The 22,635-nt window shown below is 37.9% G+C and overlaps 1 protein-coding gene across 1 annotated transcript; it reads left to right on the plus strand.

Moving 5' to 3' along the window:
- The first annotated feature begins 210 nt into the window (after positions 1 to 210).
- Positions 211 to 21,709, plus strand: LOC140950270 (centrosomal protein of 63 kDa-like). Its single transcript, XM_073399482.1, has 24 exons — positions 211 to 346; positions 3,638 to 3,686; positions 6,097 to 6,237; positions 6,784 to 6,879; positions 7,605 to 7,688; positions 7,791 to 7,850; positions 8,090 to 8,203; positions 9,255 to 9,356; positions 9,953 to 10,002; positions 10,937 to 11,039; positions 11,281 to 11,343; positions 11,623 to 11,705; positions 12,163 to 12,249; positions 13,296 to 13,352; positions 13,973 to 14,027; positions 14,351 to 14,413; positions 15,502 to 15,599; positions 16,375 to 16,474; positions 16,945 to 17,022; positions 17,437 to 17,487; positions 18,243 to 18,385; positions 18,968 to 19,119; positions 20,076 to 20,239; positions 20,333 to 21,709. The coding sequence occupies exons 1-24, from the start codon at positions 315 to 317 to the stop codon at positions 20,486 to 20,488; spliced, it is 2,181 nt and encodes a 726-aa protein (XP_073255583.1). The 5' UTR covers positions 211 to 314; the 3' UTR covers positions 20,489 to 21,709.
- The last annotated feature ends 926 nt before the right edge of the window (positions 21,710 to 22,635 follow it).

The raw sequence follows: 22,635 nt of genomic DNA on the forward strand, positions 1-22,635 counted from the left end.
AAAGTTGGCTTTGGGCTGAAATTTTGCGTTAGGATTTGCCTTGTTTTTGATAAAATGGCTTGAGCATAGATCAGAAAGTGCATCTGAAAGTGTAGGAATCTTTTCTGTTGATTTGGTGACATAAGGAAGTGTACATGCTCTTATGAAACTGGAATTTAGCACTGCCGATTGCTCGTTCTTAGAAGTGGTGATCAATTTCTGACATGGCCGCCTGCGGTAACAGAATATTTTTTAACCTCAAGGACTCGTTATGGATGAGAAGTAGAAAATAAAGAAAAAAGCGGGGGAAACAGAATTTAAAGGAAACCGTTGACATGGAAACGTTTACAGATATATTCTCAGAAAGGTGAGCTTATAATTATGCATGATAACAAATTGAATGTAAACAGATTGTTAACTAATTCATAAACCAAAGATAATTTGAACCTTGTATCTAACAATCCCCCCCCTCCCCCCCCTCCCCCCCCCCCCCCCACCAACACCACCCCAGAACCTGTGGCTAGTTGGTTGGGGTACGTGTGTACATAGCTATTCATTAATTAAATGACTGACAGGACTGAACCGATCCAGGTTTTCTGAAAACATTAGTGCTGATTTAGCAACAGAAAGGGAACTTCAGTACTGTTTAAGACAGGAAAGAGTGCGGAAAGGACTAAACTCTACCTCTGGTGCCTAAGTTGCCACTCTGCCATTGGTTAAGACAGTTGTTTGATTTGCATGTGCCGTCATCAACTGATGTTCTCATTCTGTTGCTAAATCAGCCTAATTTTCTTGTGGTTATGGTAATTATATGACCAGGAAGGGGGAAGGATAGACAAAATACAATTTGTTTATATAGGAGAGGTAAGAATATCCTCTATAGGAACTGGTCTATTCACATTTTAGTGGCCCACTACTATTACATGTACATGTACTTGTTTCAATGTGGATGACTTGGCATGGTAGAATCTCAGGTGGTCTTTGTCAAAATTGCTTTAATCCTGATGCCCACCCCCTTGGTAAATTTAAACTTAAATGGCCACCAATAACAAGAAGCGCTTGATCTGGACCGAACAATCCTACAGAAAAACAGGAGACTTTGGACAGTCTAGATATCATTAGGTTGCCAGATTATCTTACCAAGACCCCTGGCACAGCTAAAACTGAACCACAACAACATTATACCTAGTCTATGAAATCAATGTGATAACATCTAAGTCACTGCCAATGGGTTTACCAACTACCCGCACCACCTCTCCATAGTTTGCAAATTAAATGTACACACGTGTATGTTTTTTTGATGAAAAATGCTAAATTGGTAATAAACTGATCGAGCCATGCATATGAATTCTCACCTGATCAAAAGAAACAGTCATATACTCATACTATATCCCTAGACTGCTAATAAAAATGAACTTCTTGATATTAAGCTCCATAACAACAGTTTATACAACTGGGCCCAGCTGTTCAAAGGCCGATTAACGCTTAACCTGGGGTTAAATTTAACGTGGGTTTCATTTTGTTGTGTTCGAAAGCATTTTCTCAGATAATTTTCTCTGTTATTTTTAACGCTTCCAATAATCAACTTGTAGACAAAAAGAATTAAAACTGAAATTATTCTTAAGCTTTCATATCTGAACTTAAATCTTGCACTGACCCTGGGTTATCTTAACCCATCTTTGGACAACTTGGCCCAGTAGCTGTCAGAGTGGATCGCTTCTAAAATGTGACCTTGTAAATACATGTTGTTTTTTTAATGAGAAAGCACACTTGTTATAAACTCTGGTTACCAGTTATTGGACTTTCGATTTTTGTAATATTATTATAATAGACCCCTCTTCACTGCATAAAATTTAGAAAAAGGAATATCAAAATAATAACATTAAAGACAATTAAATACTGGTATTTTAATACACTACATTGTTCACATCTCTGACATAAGAAAATAAAAAAAAATACTGCTAGTATTCTTTCTTGGTTATGAGCTTCCGTGTACTGGCCGTCCATTGCCAGATTAGCTCGCTAGAGGCAATTACATCGATTAAAGATTAAAGATCAGTATTGCATACATACATAATGTTGTTCAGAAAATGTCATATTTAGATCCATTATACAAGTAACAAAATCATTCTGATAACCCAGTAGTTGTCTTCCTTAGCTTTCCTCTGTTCAAAACAGATCTGAAATGGGATTGGATTTGTTTTGCCTACTTGGACTTCATGTACTTGTAAAAGCAGAAGTGAAGGAAAAAAACCTATAAGAGTTTCTATATTATCTGCATGCAAATGGATTCTACCGGTTAGAAGAAACTGTGTAGTTTTTCTCCCAAGCACATCACTGACAATCAAGTTGTTTTACAGGTCTTGAATTTATAATTATTTAATTTAAAATTTTTCAAAAAATAAGCACTCATGCAATTAACCTTCTACTGGTTTTGCTCTAATAATTTCTAAAACTTAAGTCTCATTTAGTTCTCTCAAAAATTAAAAAAATATACATTCATAATCAAGTATAGTGAAGTTTTCAATTTACAGTTTTTGTAAATTTATTTTACCTCATCTGACCACTGTGGTTTTGTTTGTGCCTCACTGGTCTGAAGTTCATAACTTGAAAGTCTCCGTCGATGTAATTGCGGTGACGGTGATCTAAATCCTTTTGAGATCTTTGGTGGAGCCAACATAATTTATTATTTTGAAACAAGTTTATCTTCCATGGAATACGTGTATAATCAAATGGGATAGTTATAGTAATTGAGTATTCTGACATTTTTTTGGGCAATATGTAAATTAGGTTAGGCAGGTGTAAATTTCTGAATGGCATACATGTCCATAACTCAATATTCATGGTAGTGTCAATGAATTATTCTCATTATTTCGTAAACAATTTTGTTTTGGTGTTGGTTAAAGTATGTCTGAGTTATCAGACTCTCCAGATTTGGTTTAATTAAGTTAATATATTTATATCGTAGCTGTGTAGCTTGCTGGAAGAATGAAATAAACTTCATTTGTGGGTATTTCTACTTGTATTTAGCAAGTTCAATAAGCTTAGAAAATAAAGGAGTTCTATTTGAGAATGAATACTAAAAATTCTTTTGAATAGTGGCTGTACCCTTTTGAATGAAAGTAATCTGAAAAAGCATAGCATTCCAGGTATAAAAAAAAAAAGATGTTTAAAGGGACTGACATTTTATTTTACTCTTTTAAAAATATCAGGAAAACTGTTGTATAAACATAAATTTACTGTATTTGCTTATTTTGGATAGTAATGGCTGTGAAGGGTGCTTACTGCACAGGCCCTGGTGGTATAGGCCTTGGTATCAAGTGTAAAGGTTAATGTTGGTACTGCATTTGTACCGTGTTGATCCTTCATGTACTGTACTCCATTATACTCTCAAAGTGCAGTGAGCTTATTTATTAGTTTCACGCTTAGTTTATTCTGAGCTGGAAATATTTCAGGTCACCTCTGTTGGCTACTCACATGTACATGTAAGGTGGTTCCATCATTTTTATATGAATCAGTCAGTTGAATTTTCCTTTTGCAAAACTGTTGTTCTGAACTCACCAACACATATCGCCATACTCAGAAACAAAAAACAAAAAAATTAAAATTAAACCACAACAATATCTTTATACTGTTTCTTTACCGTTTTTTTATCTAGCTTGATCAGGAAAGGATCACTGACATCATGTGAGGAGGAGTTGAGAGAGGTACGGTGATTTCAGGTGGATTTTGATATAACCAACAATCATCATCAAGAGTGTTGGGAACTCAAGGCTACTACTTTATACCTTTTTTCCTTCTTCTCTGCTCCTGGCCCATTGTTGAACAAAATTCAATTTATAATAATAATATTCTTATTCAGTTGTTTCTGAACATTGAATTGGGGAGGGTTACTAAAGGGGAAAACCATCTTTTTTGAACATCAAAATGAACTACTGTTAAGGTTTACAGCCTTTGCAACTACTTTTGTCCAGGATTTTTGGTTGATTTTCTATTTTCTTTGTCTCCAAGGCCCAGAAGACAAAGGAAATTGAAAATCCAACTTGGTGACCTGTAACATTAACCCATTCGCCCCTGAACCGCCCGTAACCGCCCGTGCGGATCCAGGTCCTTTCTACCCGTTGTGACGTCATCAGTTTTAACGGTCAAGGACAACTTTCTTCACTAACTTGTGCAGAGTGAAGAGATCTTTCAAACCATACCAGAATGAGCACAATTTAGTCAAGGGCACCAGAGAAACAAGCAAAAAACCATGTGACATTGACCTGAAAATCTCCATGAAAATCTTGTTCCATTACCCACCTACCTTTCCTTTCGCCTAATCCTAAGATCCTAAAAGCTTTCCTAAAAACTCTTCCCACCAAAATCAAGCCTACTAAATGCCCAGCAAGAGAAAAAAAAAATGAAGCAAGAAAAGGAAAAAAAGAAGGGAGGAGAGAAAGCGAAAAGTAAAAGTCAAGACCGCTGTGTCACTTTTAAACCCAAAAACTATGTCGAAATTTTGCTTTCTGCGCATGCCGGAACTTCGCCAGCTGATATTTTGCATCTGGATCAGAAGGCCGCGAAGTGTTCGACCTGTAAACCAGTTTGTGGTAAGTTTTAGCTCTTTATAGCAAGACAGTGACCAGAAAACCACTCGACTAGCTTCAAAACGCGTTTTTCGGCAAAATCTCCAGGAGCGAATGGGTTAACGTATTAAAAGACAATGTATATAATTTTTTAATTTGATAAATGTGTACTAGTCAACTATTTTGTGCAGTCAAAATTGTAGTTCATCTTACTCTAGACAGTTTTTACTAAATAAAATTAACAAGAAAAATTATTTTAAGCTGTAAAATTAAACCAGTAGTAAGAGCTCTTTATACTCGACAAAGTATTAACTAAGTAAAATGTACCATCTCACAATAATAAATTTTTAGTATTCTGAGGCAAACAAACAAATATAAAAATATTATTCAATAAAAAAGTGATTATAATTATGGCAACGTGGACTATATTAATGTGCAGAGAGACACACACAATGGTTTAAAAGGATATACAACTATAACAATCGATTTTGTCTTTGAAAAGGATCTGAGGATGAATAATTTATTAGCATCAGTCTGTAAACTTATGATGTACAGATTCACACATGGTACTTTAGGTTCATGGGCACTATTTTTTGTTCACAAAGGAAAACATTGAACGTAATTAAATATTAATTAAGTATTGTAATTTTAGTTTCTGTAACATCGAGTTGGTATAAGTTTTTCTTTTAACGATGCCATCTAAAACTCTTCAGGTACATTGTAATTTTTTTTCTGTAATTTAGTTTAGCTATTTTTGACATGAAAAAGGGAGGTTTGAGATCTCTGATCTATGCCTGCAGGTAAATCTTACCTTTTTGAAAGTTTCAAATTGTTACATGAGGATTGCATTATTTTTATACTACATCTAGTTTGAAAGAATTTTGACTTGTCCATTGTAAAAACTGAGCAGAAAATGTATTTCGCATTGCCTTAAGTTACAAGTTTCATAATAATATTTACCGTTATGTAAAAAACATATTAAATGGGTAAATTTGGTGTATTCTACAGTATTTTTTTTTTGTTTTTTTTTTTTCGTTTTAATTCTAAATCTGTTGTGAAACATGAATTTTATTATCTTAGTTGTCCATGAGATTTTTATTGCACAATGTTGGTCTTATAATAACATGTACAAATGTATAGTCTTGTGTCCAGTAAATGTTGTACAGGCTTTTTCTCATGGTGAGAGAGGAGGGAGGGGGATCTGTAAAGTTTAAAAAATGTTTTGAAACCTTCAGGTTATTGTAAAGGTGATATGTTACACAAGATGATTTGCAATGAAGATTTATGGGGAAAAAAGGCTGGAACAATGTTGTAACAAATTGAATCAATGATGCCTTGGTGTCACAATGCTGTGTTGTGCTAAATATTACAAATCATTCCCTGTAACATAGCCTCAAAGATGTCAGTAGTTGGTATTAACATCCTTGAAAAAAACTGGGACTTTGATGTCCCACTGTATTTTACTTACCAGTAAGTTGTATGGTCATTTTAGTTAATGTTTCTGTTACTTTTGTTAAATTTGTTGATTCTTATTCACATTTGTTATTAGCTAATGCGGCAAATTGACCTGATGGTGTCTGCTAAGAAAAGTGAGTGGGAAAATCACATGCATGCTGTTCAGATTCAGCTCGATAAGAAAACTAAGGAACTGGAGTTTGTTAAAAGTGAAATGGAACACAAAAGTCAGGAGGTACAGGACACAAGTTTTATTATAATATTATTTTTCAATGTTTGTGAATTCTAATGCTCATTTTCATTAATCAGAGTGTCTTCAGGTCATTTAAGCAAAGTAATAATTATTTTTGTGGCCTCCAAAACAGGTACAATGTCCACTTAACTCCTGAAAACTCTGAAAAGCTTCTTTCCATTTGTATTTCCAACTAATCTACCCTACATACACTTGAAGATCTTGGGGTTTTTCCACAGCTTCCTAGCCTAAGCTAGATAAATCTTGCTTGCCTGCAAAAGGCTATTAGACAGCACCTTAATATCAACTTCCATTTATGTGCAGGGCTGTATTCTAGCAGAGCTTGGTGGCCCCTGGCGCCCAACTTTTACTCTCGGAAGACTAGAAATTCTCAGATTTTTAATACAAATCATTATGCTGGGCACCCCAGATGTTACATGTCCAGAGCACTGGGCTCCCTTGAATTTTCCTTAGAGCACAGCCTTGATGTGTGCATGCATGCATGCTGTTACACTAGATACTATGATCTGCTTCACATTCTATAAACAGGTAGGAAGACTTCAACAGAAAGTAGATGAGATGGAAATGACTCAAAGAGATTTAGTTGCTGAGTATGAGGAACATGTATTGCATCTGAAAGAAGAGGTATAGCAGGGCTGAACTGTTAGTTTCTCGTTTACGATAAAAATGTTCTATTCAATGATATTATTTTCCACTGTCTATACCCTTAAAGATCACAGAAGTTATGTAGAACTTTCAAAACAAAAGTGGAACGTACCACAAGCCAGTGGCAAATGGCTAGGCTGCATGGCACTGGCCTCAAAAGGGGTGTGAGAGGAGGAGAAAAGGGGGGAGGGGCAAGCGAATGCGTTTTTTTTCTTCTGATGCCCTAGCCTTTTGTGCCTACACTGCAGACTATTTTGTCAAAGCTTGATGTCTTTTCTGTACTGTACATTGTTGAAGTGACCTTTTATAAACTTCTACTTCTTGTGAAATGTCTCAGAAGAATCTGTGCAAAAGACAGGGAAAATTAAATTGCAGGCACCATCATTACTTTAGTTTTATTTTAGGTAGACTCCAGTCTTGTATTCAACAGCTCTTGATACAAAATTTACTGCTACGTGTATATGTGTAATGTCTCAATAATTTTATTGCTTGGCAGCTTTTCAAAACTATAGCTCTAATCAAGTCTAAAGTCTTGGTCAAGTAAACCAACTTAATGTTGAGTCTTTGGCAATTTTACTGTGTCACTTTTAAGACAGTTACTATCCTTATGTTTGTGAAATTCAATTCACATGTACAGTATACTCATACTATATAAAAATCACTGATAAAGAATTTAACTGCTTACAACTGAACTTATTTTTCAGGTTGACAACCTGAAATATGAACATGACAAACTGCAAAAGAAAAGCAATAAACAAGCAGCTCAGGTTGAAAAAGAAAGAGACCAGGTAATTTTAATTATTTTTATTATTTTATTCTAAATGATACCACATAGTCTATTAGGTCTCTCAGAATTTTCTCTCAGTTGCAATTGATTATCTACATTTCAGCTTTTCACTAATCTGAAGTCCAAAGACACAGAAGTGGACAATCTCAAAGATCAAATTGAGGTAGTATATTTTGAACATAACTCCTCAGTGTAACTATACAGTTAGTCTGCTACACAGCTGTTTTTAGGAGGGTCACGCAATGTTCCCAGGGAGGAGCATTGTGTGACGACACTGAAAGTGGAAGGCCTCTTTATGGAGGTTGGCCTCTTAGTAGAGGTTCATCATAGATACGATTAAAAATCTTGAACAGAAACATTACTTTGAAGATCTTCAAATTTACTTTAGAATTTGCACTGTAGGATTATCAGGCCAAGATGCTGGAGCTTGAAGGAGGGCGTAAAGGGAGAGATGATCGCATCAAAGCACTGGAGAATCAGAAGAAGGCCTTGATTGAGAAAAGCGATCTGATGCAGGTATTGCAAGACTCTTGAATGATATATCATGTCAGAGTTGTGCTTTAGCAGTTTCCAGTGGCTTGTGCCAACTTACATGTACTTTTGCTTTTTGGTATGAATTAGTTCTTGCCTAAAAATTATATTTTGGCACGCTCTGCACCCTTGACTACTTAGGCACAAAGCATTAATATACCCACTAAAAATTTTGTAAAATAGAGAAGACCTTGTCATTCATGGTTTGTCACGTATCTACACTCGAAGACAGAATAAATTGGAACAGCAAAACGCCCACCCCCCTGACATCAAGTATGAATCCAAGCTGAAAGGCCAAAACATGCCATTTTCCTGTTCGTTGATTTGTTGGGGAGGGGGGAAGGGGTGTCTAAATTTTCTGTTTATTGTGTCTAAGATTGTAGCTTACAAGTGTCTCTTAAACCAAAACTACAATTTTATGCCAGAAATGTTGTTTGTTTTACAAGAACATGTGACTTGTCATACATGTATATTATGTAAACACTGAGTGAAATGATTAAAGACAAGTAGTGCAAGGAGACTAGTCAAAGCCGTTTGATTCCAACACTACAGTTTTCATTGAAAGTTTTCTTTTCCAAAAATTAAAGTTAGCTCATTACATGTAGAAGACTTCAGGAAAGCCTCAAACACAACTGAGTCATTCTAAGGGCACATAAAGAGACTGTCACGGTTGTCTAGTTCATTTGGTTAATTATGTCAACTAAACGTCCTTGTTTGCTGTAGACCTTGCATGACCTTGAGAAATTACTTGTTAGTGACAAAACCCGCATTAGATCAAACCATATCCAACTGTACAAAGAACAATCCTGGACTTTTAAAAGCTCTTGGCAGCTATAAAAAGTTTTCAAAACCACATCTGCAACCTGTTTTGATCTTTTTTAACTTTGTCCATCGGTGTCTTCTTTTGTATTCACTGTGTTATACCTTTCTTTTAATGTTTTGAGGGTTATTTTTATGTTTCAAGCAAACTGATGGCAATTCTTACAGTTTGAGTTTTGTTAAAGTTTGTGATATAGCTCCTGCATTTAATTTTTAGCAACAGTTACTTGGATACCAAGCACAGCTAAATAAAAGAAGACAGATGATGGAAAATCTTGAACGTGATCATCAACAGGAGATGGCTGAATTACACAGTCAGGTATGAGTCACTGTCAGAACAGTCTTGAGTAACTTCTTTACACATGTACAACAGTGTACAGTCGACTCCCGATAACTCGAACCTTTAAGGGAAATCGAAAAAGGTTCTAGTTTTCGCGAGTTTGAAGTAAATAACCGGAAAGAATTAAGTAAATAAGCAAATGGGATAGGGAAGGAATGCTAGTATCATATACACTTCACTTCAAGGGCAGCAACTGCAAGAAATATATTGATATTTTGAAAACGTTATGTAGCAACAAAGCTCAATTTATATGTAGGGCAGGGATACACGGTTGTTTTGAAATAAACTCATTGTCTCGGATCGAGACTGCAGAAAACTCCTTTTCCTCCTCGAAGGAATTAACTTGTATCGAAATGACCGGTAACTGTTTTTACCTCAACCATATTACTTCCAATATATTTCTCCAAAACCTCTCATCCTGAGTCAGATTGAAGTAAGCTCCTTGCTTTGCCAGTGAAAAGAGGATAGTGCAGTACAAGTAGTAGTACTGTTCAGTATCTAGCCTTCATCCATACAATCACATGTTAAATTCCCAAGACTAGTCATTAGAAATTAAAACATATATCAAATTGCAGCTTGGCCGAGCGAAAGATGAATGCGATGGAACGGAAGACACTGTTCAACAGTAAGGATTCTTTTACAAACAATGTAAATTGATGTGATTATAAAAGTTCGGATAAAATCGGTTTGTTTGTTAGTTTTCTTGTTGTGTGGGGTGAAGCATTACTTTATTTCAGTTCAACGAACTTGGTCTGACCAATAACAGCATGCTCATCTGTGATACGTTATTTTGTATAATCCTGTATTATCCCTAGAGTAAGAACACGTTTTTGCATTGGCGAGGAGTTGCTGATAGAATTAACAGTTTTGTCGTATTCTTAGAGCGCTTTCTATTTGCCAGAACTGATCGGTCAGACCTTTCCCATCGTAATGAGAATTTCACTTTTAATCAAAACTGTCCAGGCAGATCATTCAATTCGTATGCATGTTGTTGATGGGTTTTTGAGCGAAAACTAAAAAAAAAATACGTCTACTTCATTTTCAAAATGGTTTACGGTCAAGTCGCCTGAAAGTTGTCTCGCCCCAAGTTATGTCACCAGAAATTTTTAGTTAAGTCGCCCAAAATGCTGAGTAATCAATGAGTAATATCGCCTGAAATTTCGTCATGCTCAACAACATCCTAACATCACTATTTCACATTTCTTCCGCCCGAGGTGTACAACACACAGGCTTTTTATTTAGCTTATTTCTATTTCGGGCGACATAACTCAGCTTTTTGGTTACCTTGAAAATGACTCTCCGACCGGCCAGTTCTGACTTTTGGAAAGCGCCCTTTGCTCTCAACTACACCTGTTATAACCCCTGTCGTTTTGGCGCAGTTTTCATGAATACGCGAAAAACCTTCAAGTTAAATTTCGCCCTGATAGTCGTCCTCATACTCGAATCTAGGGGTGAACACTAAAATCTGCTGGAACAATACAATCTAGGGGAACACTAAACATGCCTTGTAATACGCTGGTGGTATAGTTTGTTTTATAAACGTAACGTATTATTAACAGACTCAAGAGTTCCTTAGAAGAAGCATTAGCCTCCAACAGAGAGCAAGCTTCTGACATTGCTAATCTGCAGGATGAACTCAGAAGGATTCACTCCTCAGTTCAGGTAATCACTTAGGACCAGAAATGCATGCAATGGCGAAAATGGCGGAAAATCGCCAGACGGCTGGCGATTTAAATTGGATGCCAAAAGTGGCCCCTTGGAGAGTGACGATTTTGGCGAAAATTCGCCAGAGATTCAGTTAAACTTGTTGTTTGTTTAGTTTTTTTGTTTTTCCTGGTTAATTTATTTATGGTAAATGGCATAAGATTTATATTACAGTCAGATATTTTGGTTTGTACCGTAGAGACTAGAGGAAGAAAATACGCATCTGCAGTTGGAACTCCAAGCAAGAGATGATCTTATCAGGGTAACTTATCAATATATTTGATATTTTTCCTTTTTTCTGTTGTTACTGTAGTTTGTTTGATATGTGCCTTCACCATGAGAGATCATCGGGTCACTGGCTGCGGTGGGTATGATTGGGAGATTTCTTTAAACGTTTGAAAGAGAGACGTTAAGGCTCAACTGTCATTTTCTATGGTCTGTTTTGGACCTTAAACCATGATTCTAAAATCTAAGTTTGGCCAAGCAATTGAACTTGGCAAAGGTAATGTATCAGTACTAAGTTTTTGTTAATAAATTGTAGGCGGCAGAAGTTGACCAAAGACAGCACTCAGAGGACGTGTCTAAATTGGAACAGAGTTTGGTCATGAAAGATGAGGTTATCAGGTAAGCTAGAAGTTGCACTGAACATAGTAATAACATTGCTAAGTGTTGAATCCCTCTTTGGATCGACAACAATCATTAAGTTGTGTCACAACTGCTAAAATTACCCTTCCATGGCCATGTGAATGCGAATGACGTTCAATCTAAATAATTCTGATGCATTCTTTATACCTGTCTCGCTTTATTTTGTTTAAGACTTTGTTGTGAACTTTTGGTTTCTGTTTTATTAATCATATATTTCATTGCATTATAAATCGTATAACGATTTTGAAAGATATAAATGTTCTACCCTTCGCGCCCCGTTATATCGGTGTCACAAAACACCCATATACCTCTCTATAAGGCGGAGCCGGGGTCATTTCTTTACAACCTCCACTTACATCTCTCCCCAAGATAGACTGTAGGGGAAGTCCGCTGTAGTTATCAGTAATCGTGTGATTTTGTCTTGCCCACATTTTAGACAGTTGGAGGAAGTTGGCAAACGAACAGAAAACATTGAAATAAGGAGGCTAAAGGAGGATCTCAGGACGAGTCGAATAGAAATACAGTAAGTTTTTACTTTTCTTTTTCTTTTTTTTTTTGGAAAAAGGTACACGTTCCCTGAGCACAACAAGTAGATTCTATAAAGATGGGGTCAAATTGCGCTACTTTAAAAGCCTTTGCTTGCCGATCATTTAACTTAGGAAATATATTGATCCGAGAGTTGTATTATACACCTAAAATATAGACACCAAGCTACAAGAAAATATAATATATATTTGAGTGGCTCGGCGTGCAAAGAAAGTAGTAGCTTGCAAAGCAGGCGTGCAATGTATTTTGCAGTGCGAACGATTCGGACGTTGAAACTGACAGAAAGTTTAGGCGAGTCAAAAATTGATTCCAAGGGGAGGTTGACGGTTGCTTTCCTGATGACGGCTGCGGTCATTGTACCTCTGGGTACCTCTTTCGTTAAAAAAAAAAGCCTTAGAAAGTAGCGTCCGATAGCCCAAGGCAAGTGGATTTTGCTATCGGGCTAGTGAATTCTGTTCTTAACTTACCTGACTGGCAAGTGAAGCTTTTTGAGTAATTCATCCATAAAAATTGTGGGAGTTAAAATGACTTTTGGGCTAATTCCTGCTAGCTACAGTTATCAGTAAAGCTGACTTTCTTTGCTCACGGTGGCTATCGTCAAACTAAAACAAAGGTACAAACAAAGAGTTTATATAATATATTATTATCGGTGTTGATTCGTTGTAGAGGTTTATGACGAAGAAAAAGCTGAAACCAATGGCAGAGTTTACCATTCTCTTTCTCAAATCTCACTGGCGTCTGTCTTTTAGCTGCAGGTGTGAAGACCGAGTGAAATCTGGAAACATAATTTGGGCCAATCATTTAAACGGAGTTTAACCAGTGTTTAACCAAACTGCGTTCTAAGCCATTTTCAGAAATATGCAGAAGGGTCGCCGAACGCTTTTACGTAAACACCATTTACGGTGAACAGTTTCATGAAAGCATTAAGTGTAGACCAGAAAGGCATTTGTCTTCTAATCTGGAGGTCCAAAGATTTAAAAACCGCGGTTTAAGTAACCGACCCCTCAATGATTTGTTTTGCAGATCACATTTTGATACAAGCCAGTATCAAAAGAATGAAATGAGCCATCTGACCAAAAAGTGAGTACGAGTACCTGGCCTTGCGTTTCAAATAATATTCCGTTTGTTCATTACAATTTATTAAGCAGTTCAGTATCCTTTATCAAGGACCAACAATCTGGAATTCGTTGCCAATTTCACTAACCAGCTCTCCTTCCATATTTGTTTTTAAAAAAAGTCTGAAGAATTATCTCACTGATAGTCGTTCCGTCGCTTAAGTTTTATGTTTTCTGTATACTCTGCACTCAAGTAAGTGGTTCGTAATCTAGCTTAACCCTTTAAGCCCTAAGAGAGATCAGCATCAAATTTCTCCTTGTAATATCAATGCTTTGTAAAACAGAGTGGTCATGAGAATTACGGACATGATCACACAAGATGAATTAAATTGATATTTTATCAACCTCTCCCTACTACGTCTGTAGGAAACGAATAGGGGCAACAAATGAGAATTCCAATTTTCATCTTAGGGTTTAAAGGGTTAAGGAAGCCTATTAATATAAGCTTCTTCCCAGCTTCTTTAGGTTTCCTTGTCACATCATGTTTTATTGTAACGTTATGTGAGTGACTAAAAAACAAATAAATAAGTAAACGTTCTTCATTAAATATTCGCTTCTCTCTTTAATTCCTTCCTTGTTTGCCAGGTTAGAAAATAGTAAAAATGAAATTTCCAAGCTACAAGCGGAGCTGAACAGGAAGGTAATTTGTACAAATGTTAGCTTGGCTTGGAGGGGCGGGGTAGTGCAGACTAAAAGAATTAAAAGAAAAGGATTTTGAATCGCGGGAAACGCCCTCAATGTAGAGTTCACAAACTCTTCTTCTAATTCTTTATTATTATTTTTATTCAGTTTAATAACATCTTTCTCGCAAAATTCTTAGCTTTACTTTTGAAAAGTATTCAAGTTTCTCTCTCTCGAAAAGAAAGAACCTTCTACAGTCCTTCGTGCTGGAGTCTAATGTCTAAACATTACTTGAAAAACATGTGAATTCGCTACGATTGAACATTCTCTTTTACTTCATAGACTGAAGAGGTGAAATTCATTGAGCAAAATGACCTTAAACAGCTGGCGCTGGAAAATTCTAAGGTTTGTATTTCACGAGTAAGTCCAGTCTGACATTTTGTTCTTCTTTACTTTTTTGTTCTTTTTCTTTGTTCTTTTGAAAACAACATGGCCACACTTTGGAAATTGTTCTTCCTTCATTTTGTTGCTAAAAAGTCAGTTAGTTTTATTGCTACACATGTAGGGAATGATGTGCTTATCGGTGCAAACAATCAAAAGAGTAAAACTGAGATTCAGAGGCCTAAGAATTTCACCGTATCATATTGTTATTTGAATCATTGTTTTCCCATTATTAAAGAATCACTTTACCATTAGGTACATACACAGCCTAAAGTACTTATAGTCGTATAAATCGTATAACTCTTTAACAAAACAAAACTGATTAAAGATTACGACTCAAGAATAAAGTTAAGCCAAAAAAGTTTAACACAACGTTCCGATGTCGCCATGACATCATTATTAAGTGACACTAAAGATGAGAACTAAAAACTGATCTAATATACATACGAGCCAACTCTCCCGGATACGGCACCGATCTCCCGGATAAAATCATCATTTGAGCTTTTCTGTGCCTTAGTTTGAGATTTAGCCCTTTTTTAGCTCAAAACTTGAATTGTACTTATTTGCAGTACGGTTTCTGGGGCATTTTTGCACGTATTTAGTCAGTGACAAAGATTAATTCTGGCATCAAAACAATGAATACGAATTTTGATAGTATGTACTTCAAGTAAGACTTCATATAATCTCCTAAGTCATTCCCATTGGGGGCTGGGTCAATTTGTCGTGGCGGGGGGAGTCCGTTGAAATTCCGGGGGGTAGTGAAAAAAGGAGAGTTTCCAGATTTTAGATCTCCAGAGGTTGGCATCTCTGAATATATACGGTTTAATTAAAGATTTAGCCTACGTATATATTAAGGGGATCTCCCCAGAAAAACTCAGGAGAGCTCGCTGAGATCCCTGGCCACTGTAATTAATTTAGATGTATAGCAGAGATATGACCTGTTACTCCAAGGTGTTATTGTAAATCAAAATGGACACAGTAAAGTTGCCTATTCTTCGAGAATGTACCATTACTAACTTTCAGTATATTTTTTCTTGTGGAAACCGTTTCAGCTCAAGGAGAGAATTTCCAGTGTAGATGAGGCTCATCAAGCTGAAATAGATGGAATGAAACAGCAGATTACGAATATGACTGCTGAACTACATCAAAGGTAGTATTTTCTCTCATCTGAGTCACTTTTTTGCAAAGGAACTCTGTCGTGATATTAAAGTCATTGTCTTGTAACGTAAAGTTCGTCTTGAAGTAGCTGGAACCTCGAATGTTAGCTCGGTACAAAAGGAAAACAGCAAACAAGTAAAAGTAACCTTGAAGGACTAAGGATGGACGAGATTGACGTAGATGAAAAACGGCAAACTTGAAAAGTTAACGCTAAATTTCTAAAGATGCAGGAAACAAGACGAAGCTCTTGTAAGGGCATCAACAGACTCGGCAACTAATTGTTATCGATGAATAGTGTGACGTCACGTGACGTTGCTGATCAAGCGCGGCAAATTTCGGTATTCGCCAACCCAGGTTATAATAATTTGTGATCAAACTATTTCTCACACACCACTGGTAGCCATGCCAAGCCTACCGCTGCAGCCTGACCTTTATTCCAAATTCATAAAAATGTACATATAACATACTCCTAGAAAGGTGAGACACTAACAAAATTACAAAGTTGCACATTAAACTTAAACAGCATACGAAATTGAAATCTGACGGTGAGTGGGTGGGAAGGTCAGTGATAGCGGACGCAACAAAAGCAAATGCCCGCCTTTCGGTCACATTATCAATGCCCATGGCCCCCCAGCGGTGTGTGAAAAAAAACATTTTCCACATATTTCGTTACGGCTCAGCCTCACCCATTAGAAAATTACCCTTAACGACTTAAAAGAGAATTGTGAGGCAAAATTGATTTTTTTTTCTCTCGTTTTGTCTTGAAGAGATACTGCAATGGCCTCCATTACTGAACGAAGTCAACGTATGGAAAAAGACCTGCGAGAAACAACGGAAAAGCACGACAGATCAGCTGCTGAACTTCAAGTATGAAAACTAATTATAGCTTGGGAGTTTGTAGCCTTGCTCACCAGGCTTATACTGTATTGCTAATTAGGGCGTTGTGCCTTGAACATCAGTAGGGGTTCGGAAAGAAAGGGAGGGATATGGGGAGGAAAGGGAGGGCGATTTTTTCTCCCCTCCCCATCCCCTCTTTGCGCTTGCCATGCAGGCTTCATCAGTGCCATCACATTGTCTTCCTTAGACAAGAAATTCCTGTACAATAAACTGCGATACATTGTCTTTCTCCTTCCCGGTGTTTAAATGAATACCAACCAAGTAGGAGTTGGGTTACTCTGTGACGGGCAAGAACTCCATCCAAGCAAAACCTCGTAATATTTCGACCACAGGATGCCCATTCCGAACTGGATATCCTCTGGTTTATGGTCCTCTACTTGTTAATTATGTTCTTTTTTGTGAGATCTTATTTGTTATGTCAATTCTTTGTTTTTTTGAAGGTAACCAATGCACAACTCGAAGCGCTGAGGATTGAAAACAGACACTTGCGAGACAGCGCTCTGAATGATCAGCTGACTGTGAGTTTCTAGCTTTGTCGTTGTTTAAATTTGCCATAAGACCCTTAGCGGGTTAACATCTGGCAACATTTACTGAGCAAAAAGACATGATTTCTCGTTGGACACCACTGTTATCGAAATTTGCTGGCCTTTTTGGCCAAACTTATCGGTTATGGTTTTCATCAACTGATTTCTCCCTTGTCTTTCTTGTGCGGTCAACTTCAATATACCTGTTAATGCACAGTAGCCAGCGTAGCAAAAGTCAGTTATCCACGCGCGAGCGGGAGTAACAGCGCACCGCGGGACCCCAGATGAGAGGAAAAGAAAACTCGTATTTTTCGCTCCACGTCCAAGTGTTTTTCCTGGTTTGTAAGCCCCTTATTTAAGGTTGTTTATTTTATTACTATTTACTGTGAGCTACCTTTTTTTAAAAAGGATCTATCGGATCTTCATGGTGGAAATCTTCAAGTTGTCGGTCAGCTCGAGGTAAGAAATAGAGAAACAGCAGGGATGCATCTAGGAATTTTTGTTAAGGAAGGAGGGACAACTTGTGCATACTGTTGAAGCCAATTATTACCTAGCTTCCACTCTGTTAAACATTCGTTTCTATTACGTATACCTTTCCTGTCTTGATACGCGCAGTGAATGGCATTTCACTTCCATTTTTCGTGCGGTCTTCGACACTCGTTCCTTGTTCTTGGCTCCGAAAACGCACGGAAACGCTTGCTACACAGGCTATACAGTACCGAGCTTTGAAACATTCTGTGATAGTCAGATGAAATCATTTTGTCCAGATTTCGTCGATTTGAGGGCATCCCATGGTTGAAAGGCATTGCGCAAGCAAAGTTTCCTTTTTAAGCTGTAGGATGAAATAATGCAGTGTAATCTTCTTTTCAAGCTGAAAGGTTAAGGTTGTATGCGTATCTTCGGTGATAACTATTTCGGTTTCTAGTTAGCAACGTTCTTTAAAATATCGTCCAGTCTGTCGGTCCTTTTAAAGATTTGGGGGTTCCGGACCCCTCTATTCCATCCCCTTTTTCCGATACTGAACAGGTAACTCGTGTTTGACAATAACCTACAGCACTGAACTGGCTCCAAATTTACTTTTGCCTTTTTGTCTAAATTGTTATTGTAAACTTCTGTTGCTAGTTAGCTAGAAAACAGTTGATGCAGTCACTTTCGCCTTCACTCGTTCAGATATTGCGACATTATTGCTTCTTTTTCTGTCTGTTGTATCCTAGGACGATAACAGAAACTTACGTATCGAGGTAGCTACCCTCCGAGAGGAGCTGTCAACGTTAGAAAGTAAATATCAAGATAAATACAGAAACGCTCTGAGGAAGAACCAAGACGTCCTGGCAGACATCAAGGACAACGAGTTCAGGTTAGAAAGTGAATGTCATGGTATTGACCCATTGGAGTCTACCTTAAGATTCTGAGACGAGAATGACAACAACAACAACGAGATTTTCTCTATACTACGTAGTGCGCGCGCGTGAACCAGCGTCATTTTGGCGGGAAAATGTGCTAGCCGTCGTCACTCTACTACGAGTTTTAGCGAGATTGTTGAATAAACGTGTTTTGAATGTTAGCAGTTTTTTATCATTTTATGATCGGGAGGAAGCTTAACCTCCTTCAGTAGAAATAGCTGTACTTACTTTTCTGGTGAAAAAAAGCGCAGTGAGGCTTTGTTAGTTTATTCTTTGAGAACACGCGAAAAAAAAGTAAGAAGAAAGACCAAAAATAAACTTCTCTCAACAGAATCGTAGTTGTGAAAGGTTTGAGCGCAGGAGTCATTTACAACTACCGCACAGGTTGTCGAAACATCAGTCACGGTCAACAACAACAGTCCTATTCAGGACTACGTTCACCTGGACGATCAAACTCAACCTACTTAATAATCGTAGTTTTGTTATGTTATGTTAAAGTTGTCTTTAATTTTATCTATTAATATTACTTTTTTCAGACGCCATAGTGAACTGCGCTCAGAGTCGGATCGCAAGGTAGCCTCGTTAGAAGCTCGCCTTGAAGCGACAATACGGAAATACGAAACACAAATGCACACTTTGCAAACGGAGAACGAACGATTTAGGAGCCACGCAACTCCATTAACTAACGGTAAAATTAAGTTCAGGCTATGTTTACACTATTCTGGATAGTTTTTCAAGGCGACACGAAAGGCTCTCACGTAAAGCATGAAAAGCAACCGCACAGAACTAGCTCCACTTCACACACATAGACTACGAGCAGTCTCTCTTTTTTCTTGGTCCATCGAGGAACAAGAGCGAGACACGCAAATGACCACGCGCTAGATGGGAGAGGCCCTCGTTCTCGCGTCTCACCGCCGCGCCGCTCGACACTCGCGGCGCATCGACTCCCCTCGCCTAATCTGAAGAAAAAGAGAGACTACTCGCAGTCTATCACACACATAGCGGTTGGCTGAATATTTACTTCCGCGTCTGTGGGTCTTACGTAGTCACACTGCACCTAAGTGTGGCACAGAAACTATCCGACATGTGACGCTCCACTTTCGCTCCGTTAACGAAATCGCGCCGAAATCAATATGGTTTTAGTGCTGGCGTAAGAGCTGCTCGAAAAGGGGGTGAATAGCCTCATTGTATCATATGAACGTAGCTTACCTCAGATTCCAGGGTAACGATTAAGGCTCAGCTCAATGTCGTTTTTAAGGTCTCTCTTCTTTTACAAGCGAGAACTTTTAACGGGGTAAATTGAACAGTTTGAGTCAAAATTAGTAGTTTTCTTATGGATAAACTATGGCCATGGCAATCCGTTTTGTCAAGAAAACATATAGAACTTATTTAGAAAGTATGAAGGGATTGTTAGATTGCATTTTTGTATCATCTTGCCTGAAATTCAACAACGTAGAGCGCTCACTGCTCAAAGGTGGAATATTTCAAATTTTCATCAAGTTTAGTCGTTATGAAAGAGTGTGAATAGAGGATAAATGGTTCGAGAATAGAAAAAGTCTTTTCGACCGTTTTACTTGCTTTATGGCCTCACAAGTATGGTACTTCCAACTGCCACTCACTGAAACTTTAATTTGTCCATTCCAGGAGCTCCTCAGCCTGTGATGTCCTCCACGAGCAAGGTCCTACCTGAGTATGGTCCCAGAAGAGCAGTGGATATGAGTCACACGAGCGCCAGCAGTGGATATACGGATACTGAGGCGCTAATGTACGCTGACCTCGCTGCGGGCCCAGCTCCATCTGATTCTGAGGTAGGTTCACACACTGACAGCATATTGACGTTATGTATGCGTGACCGTGTAAAGTGTATTTATTTAGCTTCTATTATTTTCTATTTTAAACAGAGGTCTGTTACGCCAGTTGGTGCAAGGCGCTCCTCAATCACATCTGATTTTTTGGCTGAGGAAAACCGACGGGAAAAAGAATTGGAGCGACTTCTAGATAGAAGAATAGCGGACTTAAAGACCAATACTGACTATATTATACAGAAGTATAGGTGACATATGCGCGTGTTACTCTAAGAAACGATTTCCCTGTCCACGTGCAGTAGCTGAAGAACTGGGACCCTTCCTTTTTCCCGTCCTCAATCGTTGCATGACTTGGTTTCGCATTGAAGTGGTGTTTGTAGTTTATGAGTTCGGTGCGGCAGTAAAAAATACGCATTGAAAGCAAGCCGTGTTTCTTCCTTGTAGAAACACAAAGTTTGCTGTACTACTGGAAAGGCGTTGACACGACTGAAATTTAAACGGCGCACTACTGCCGTGCCAGAGTAGAGTCGCTTGTGATAGCTCTACACGGGAATAGTACAGGTTTAAGAATAACAAGGCAGCACCTCGCAAAAAAACTGGGATGTAATTTAAAGTTTAACAGTCAAAGTCCAAATGTTTGTGTCAGTGAAATAAGCCTTATTTATTTGTTGTGCATATTTATTTTTCACCGACGTGTGAGGAGTAAAAAGAAGAAACAAACGTAAAACAAGGTCACGACAATACAGGCCATAATGACAGATCTGGTCCGTTCTATAAAAAATGAAGGAGTTTGCAGAAAAGTCGTATTTTGATCGCATGCATCAGTGTGCTAGGGTAAAACGTTGCCGAGAACTTCTGTTAGTTAGTATAGCTATTATATAACGCAGTGTGTGAGTGCGATTTCCAGAAGAGCAATGTAAAATTCTTTGATATTTCTCGGGGAATTTTACATAAAAGAGCAGTCAAGTACATGGTCCTCCCTTGTCAGAACCGAACAATGGACTACCGATAACTTTAATCCAAGATTCGCTGTCTGTTTAAATGTTTGGACCGAAAGCTGCAGTTTTCCCTACTGAAGTTAAACTCGTTTTTCAGCTGTTTTGTGCTTCCCTGCTCGGTTTATTTTATTGGGATTCAAACGCAAATTTCAAATATAGTATTTTATATTCGAAGAGTAACTTAATAGTGAACCAATAGGTACTAGTATTATGTTTTATATTTAATATATTGCAAGCAGGAGCGTTGTTTGTGGATATTTTTGTTTCCTTGTAAAATTGGTAATTTATTCAACAGTGTATATGGATATTGGATTAATATATGCTTGGTTTTAAGGGTACACATGTTACTTTAGTGATCGAATGAGGCGTGGATGTGAAGGTTTCCTCCACCAACTCAACTGTAGAAATGTAATTAGGTAGACGTGAAACTGAAGCAGGGACTTAGACTTTAGTCATAATTTTAGTCAGAAAAGTGACTATAAGTGCCGGCAATAAATTACAATATATTGATTGCCTGTATTATCTCTAAGAAATTATTAGGTAAGAATTTAACAAGGGTAAACTGGCTTACAAGACGAAAGAAGTAGACCAGTGAACGCGCTACAATTGAAACGCTTCCTGACTTCTGGCCTTCCCTCCCCCTTCAATGTTGATGCTCGCAAGGTATATGTCCAAGCAAACCTGTCTAACCAACATACAACCAGTCGTGTCTCCTGTATTTTCTAGAATTTTTTCAAGAAATTATGACCTTGATTGAAGAAAGACAAACAACCTCAAGGCGATGTTCTGGCATCGTCTCGTCCTGTGACTCGCATTTTCTTCGGGAACATAGCGCTGCCCTGCAAGGGGAGAGAGGTGATGCGATATTTGTATAGCTAAATCATAGGGTAGGGGGTAGGGGTGGAGGAGAAATTGCGATATTGCTTGGTCAGTAATAGGGAGCTTAAGCAACAAATGCAACGACGGCCACGGCTACGAAAACGTCACGTACAAAGTAAAGTCGCGCTGCTTCAAACTTCATCGCGCAAATTCCATCTCGTTCAATTCGTCAAATGCTGGCAATTCTTTTCCGGAGTTAAATTCTGAAAGAGGGTAACGAAGTTCAGGAAAAGAAAAACAAACTCGTTGTTTTGTGTTCACGTCCTCCACAATACGTGAAATTAGGCATTTTCACGTCGTAGTCGTGCAGTGACGGCAAAGCCATGTACAAAAAAGCGTGATGCACGTGCAGTGCTGTTGTTTTGCCAATCTAAACCTATTCCTGTTTTGCCCTTCTCGCTGACGTCCCCGTCGTCTTTGCTAAAGCTCCCTAATTTGTCAACCTTAACGTATATTTATCCACCAATCACGGCGTTATGTATTGTAATCTCAAATCTTTGTTTCTTTTGTTTTCGTTTCCTT

The sequence above is a fragment of the Porites lutea genome, chromosome 10 (genome assembly GCF_958299795.1).
Source record: "Porites lutea chromosome 10, jaPorLute2.1, whole genome shotgun sequence".
In the NCBI taxonomy this organism is placed as follows: Eukaryota; Metazoa; Cnidaria; class Anthozoa; order Scleractinia; family Poritidae; genus Porites; species Porites lutea.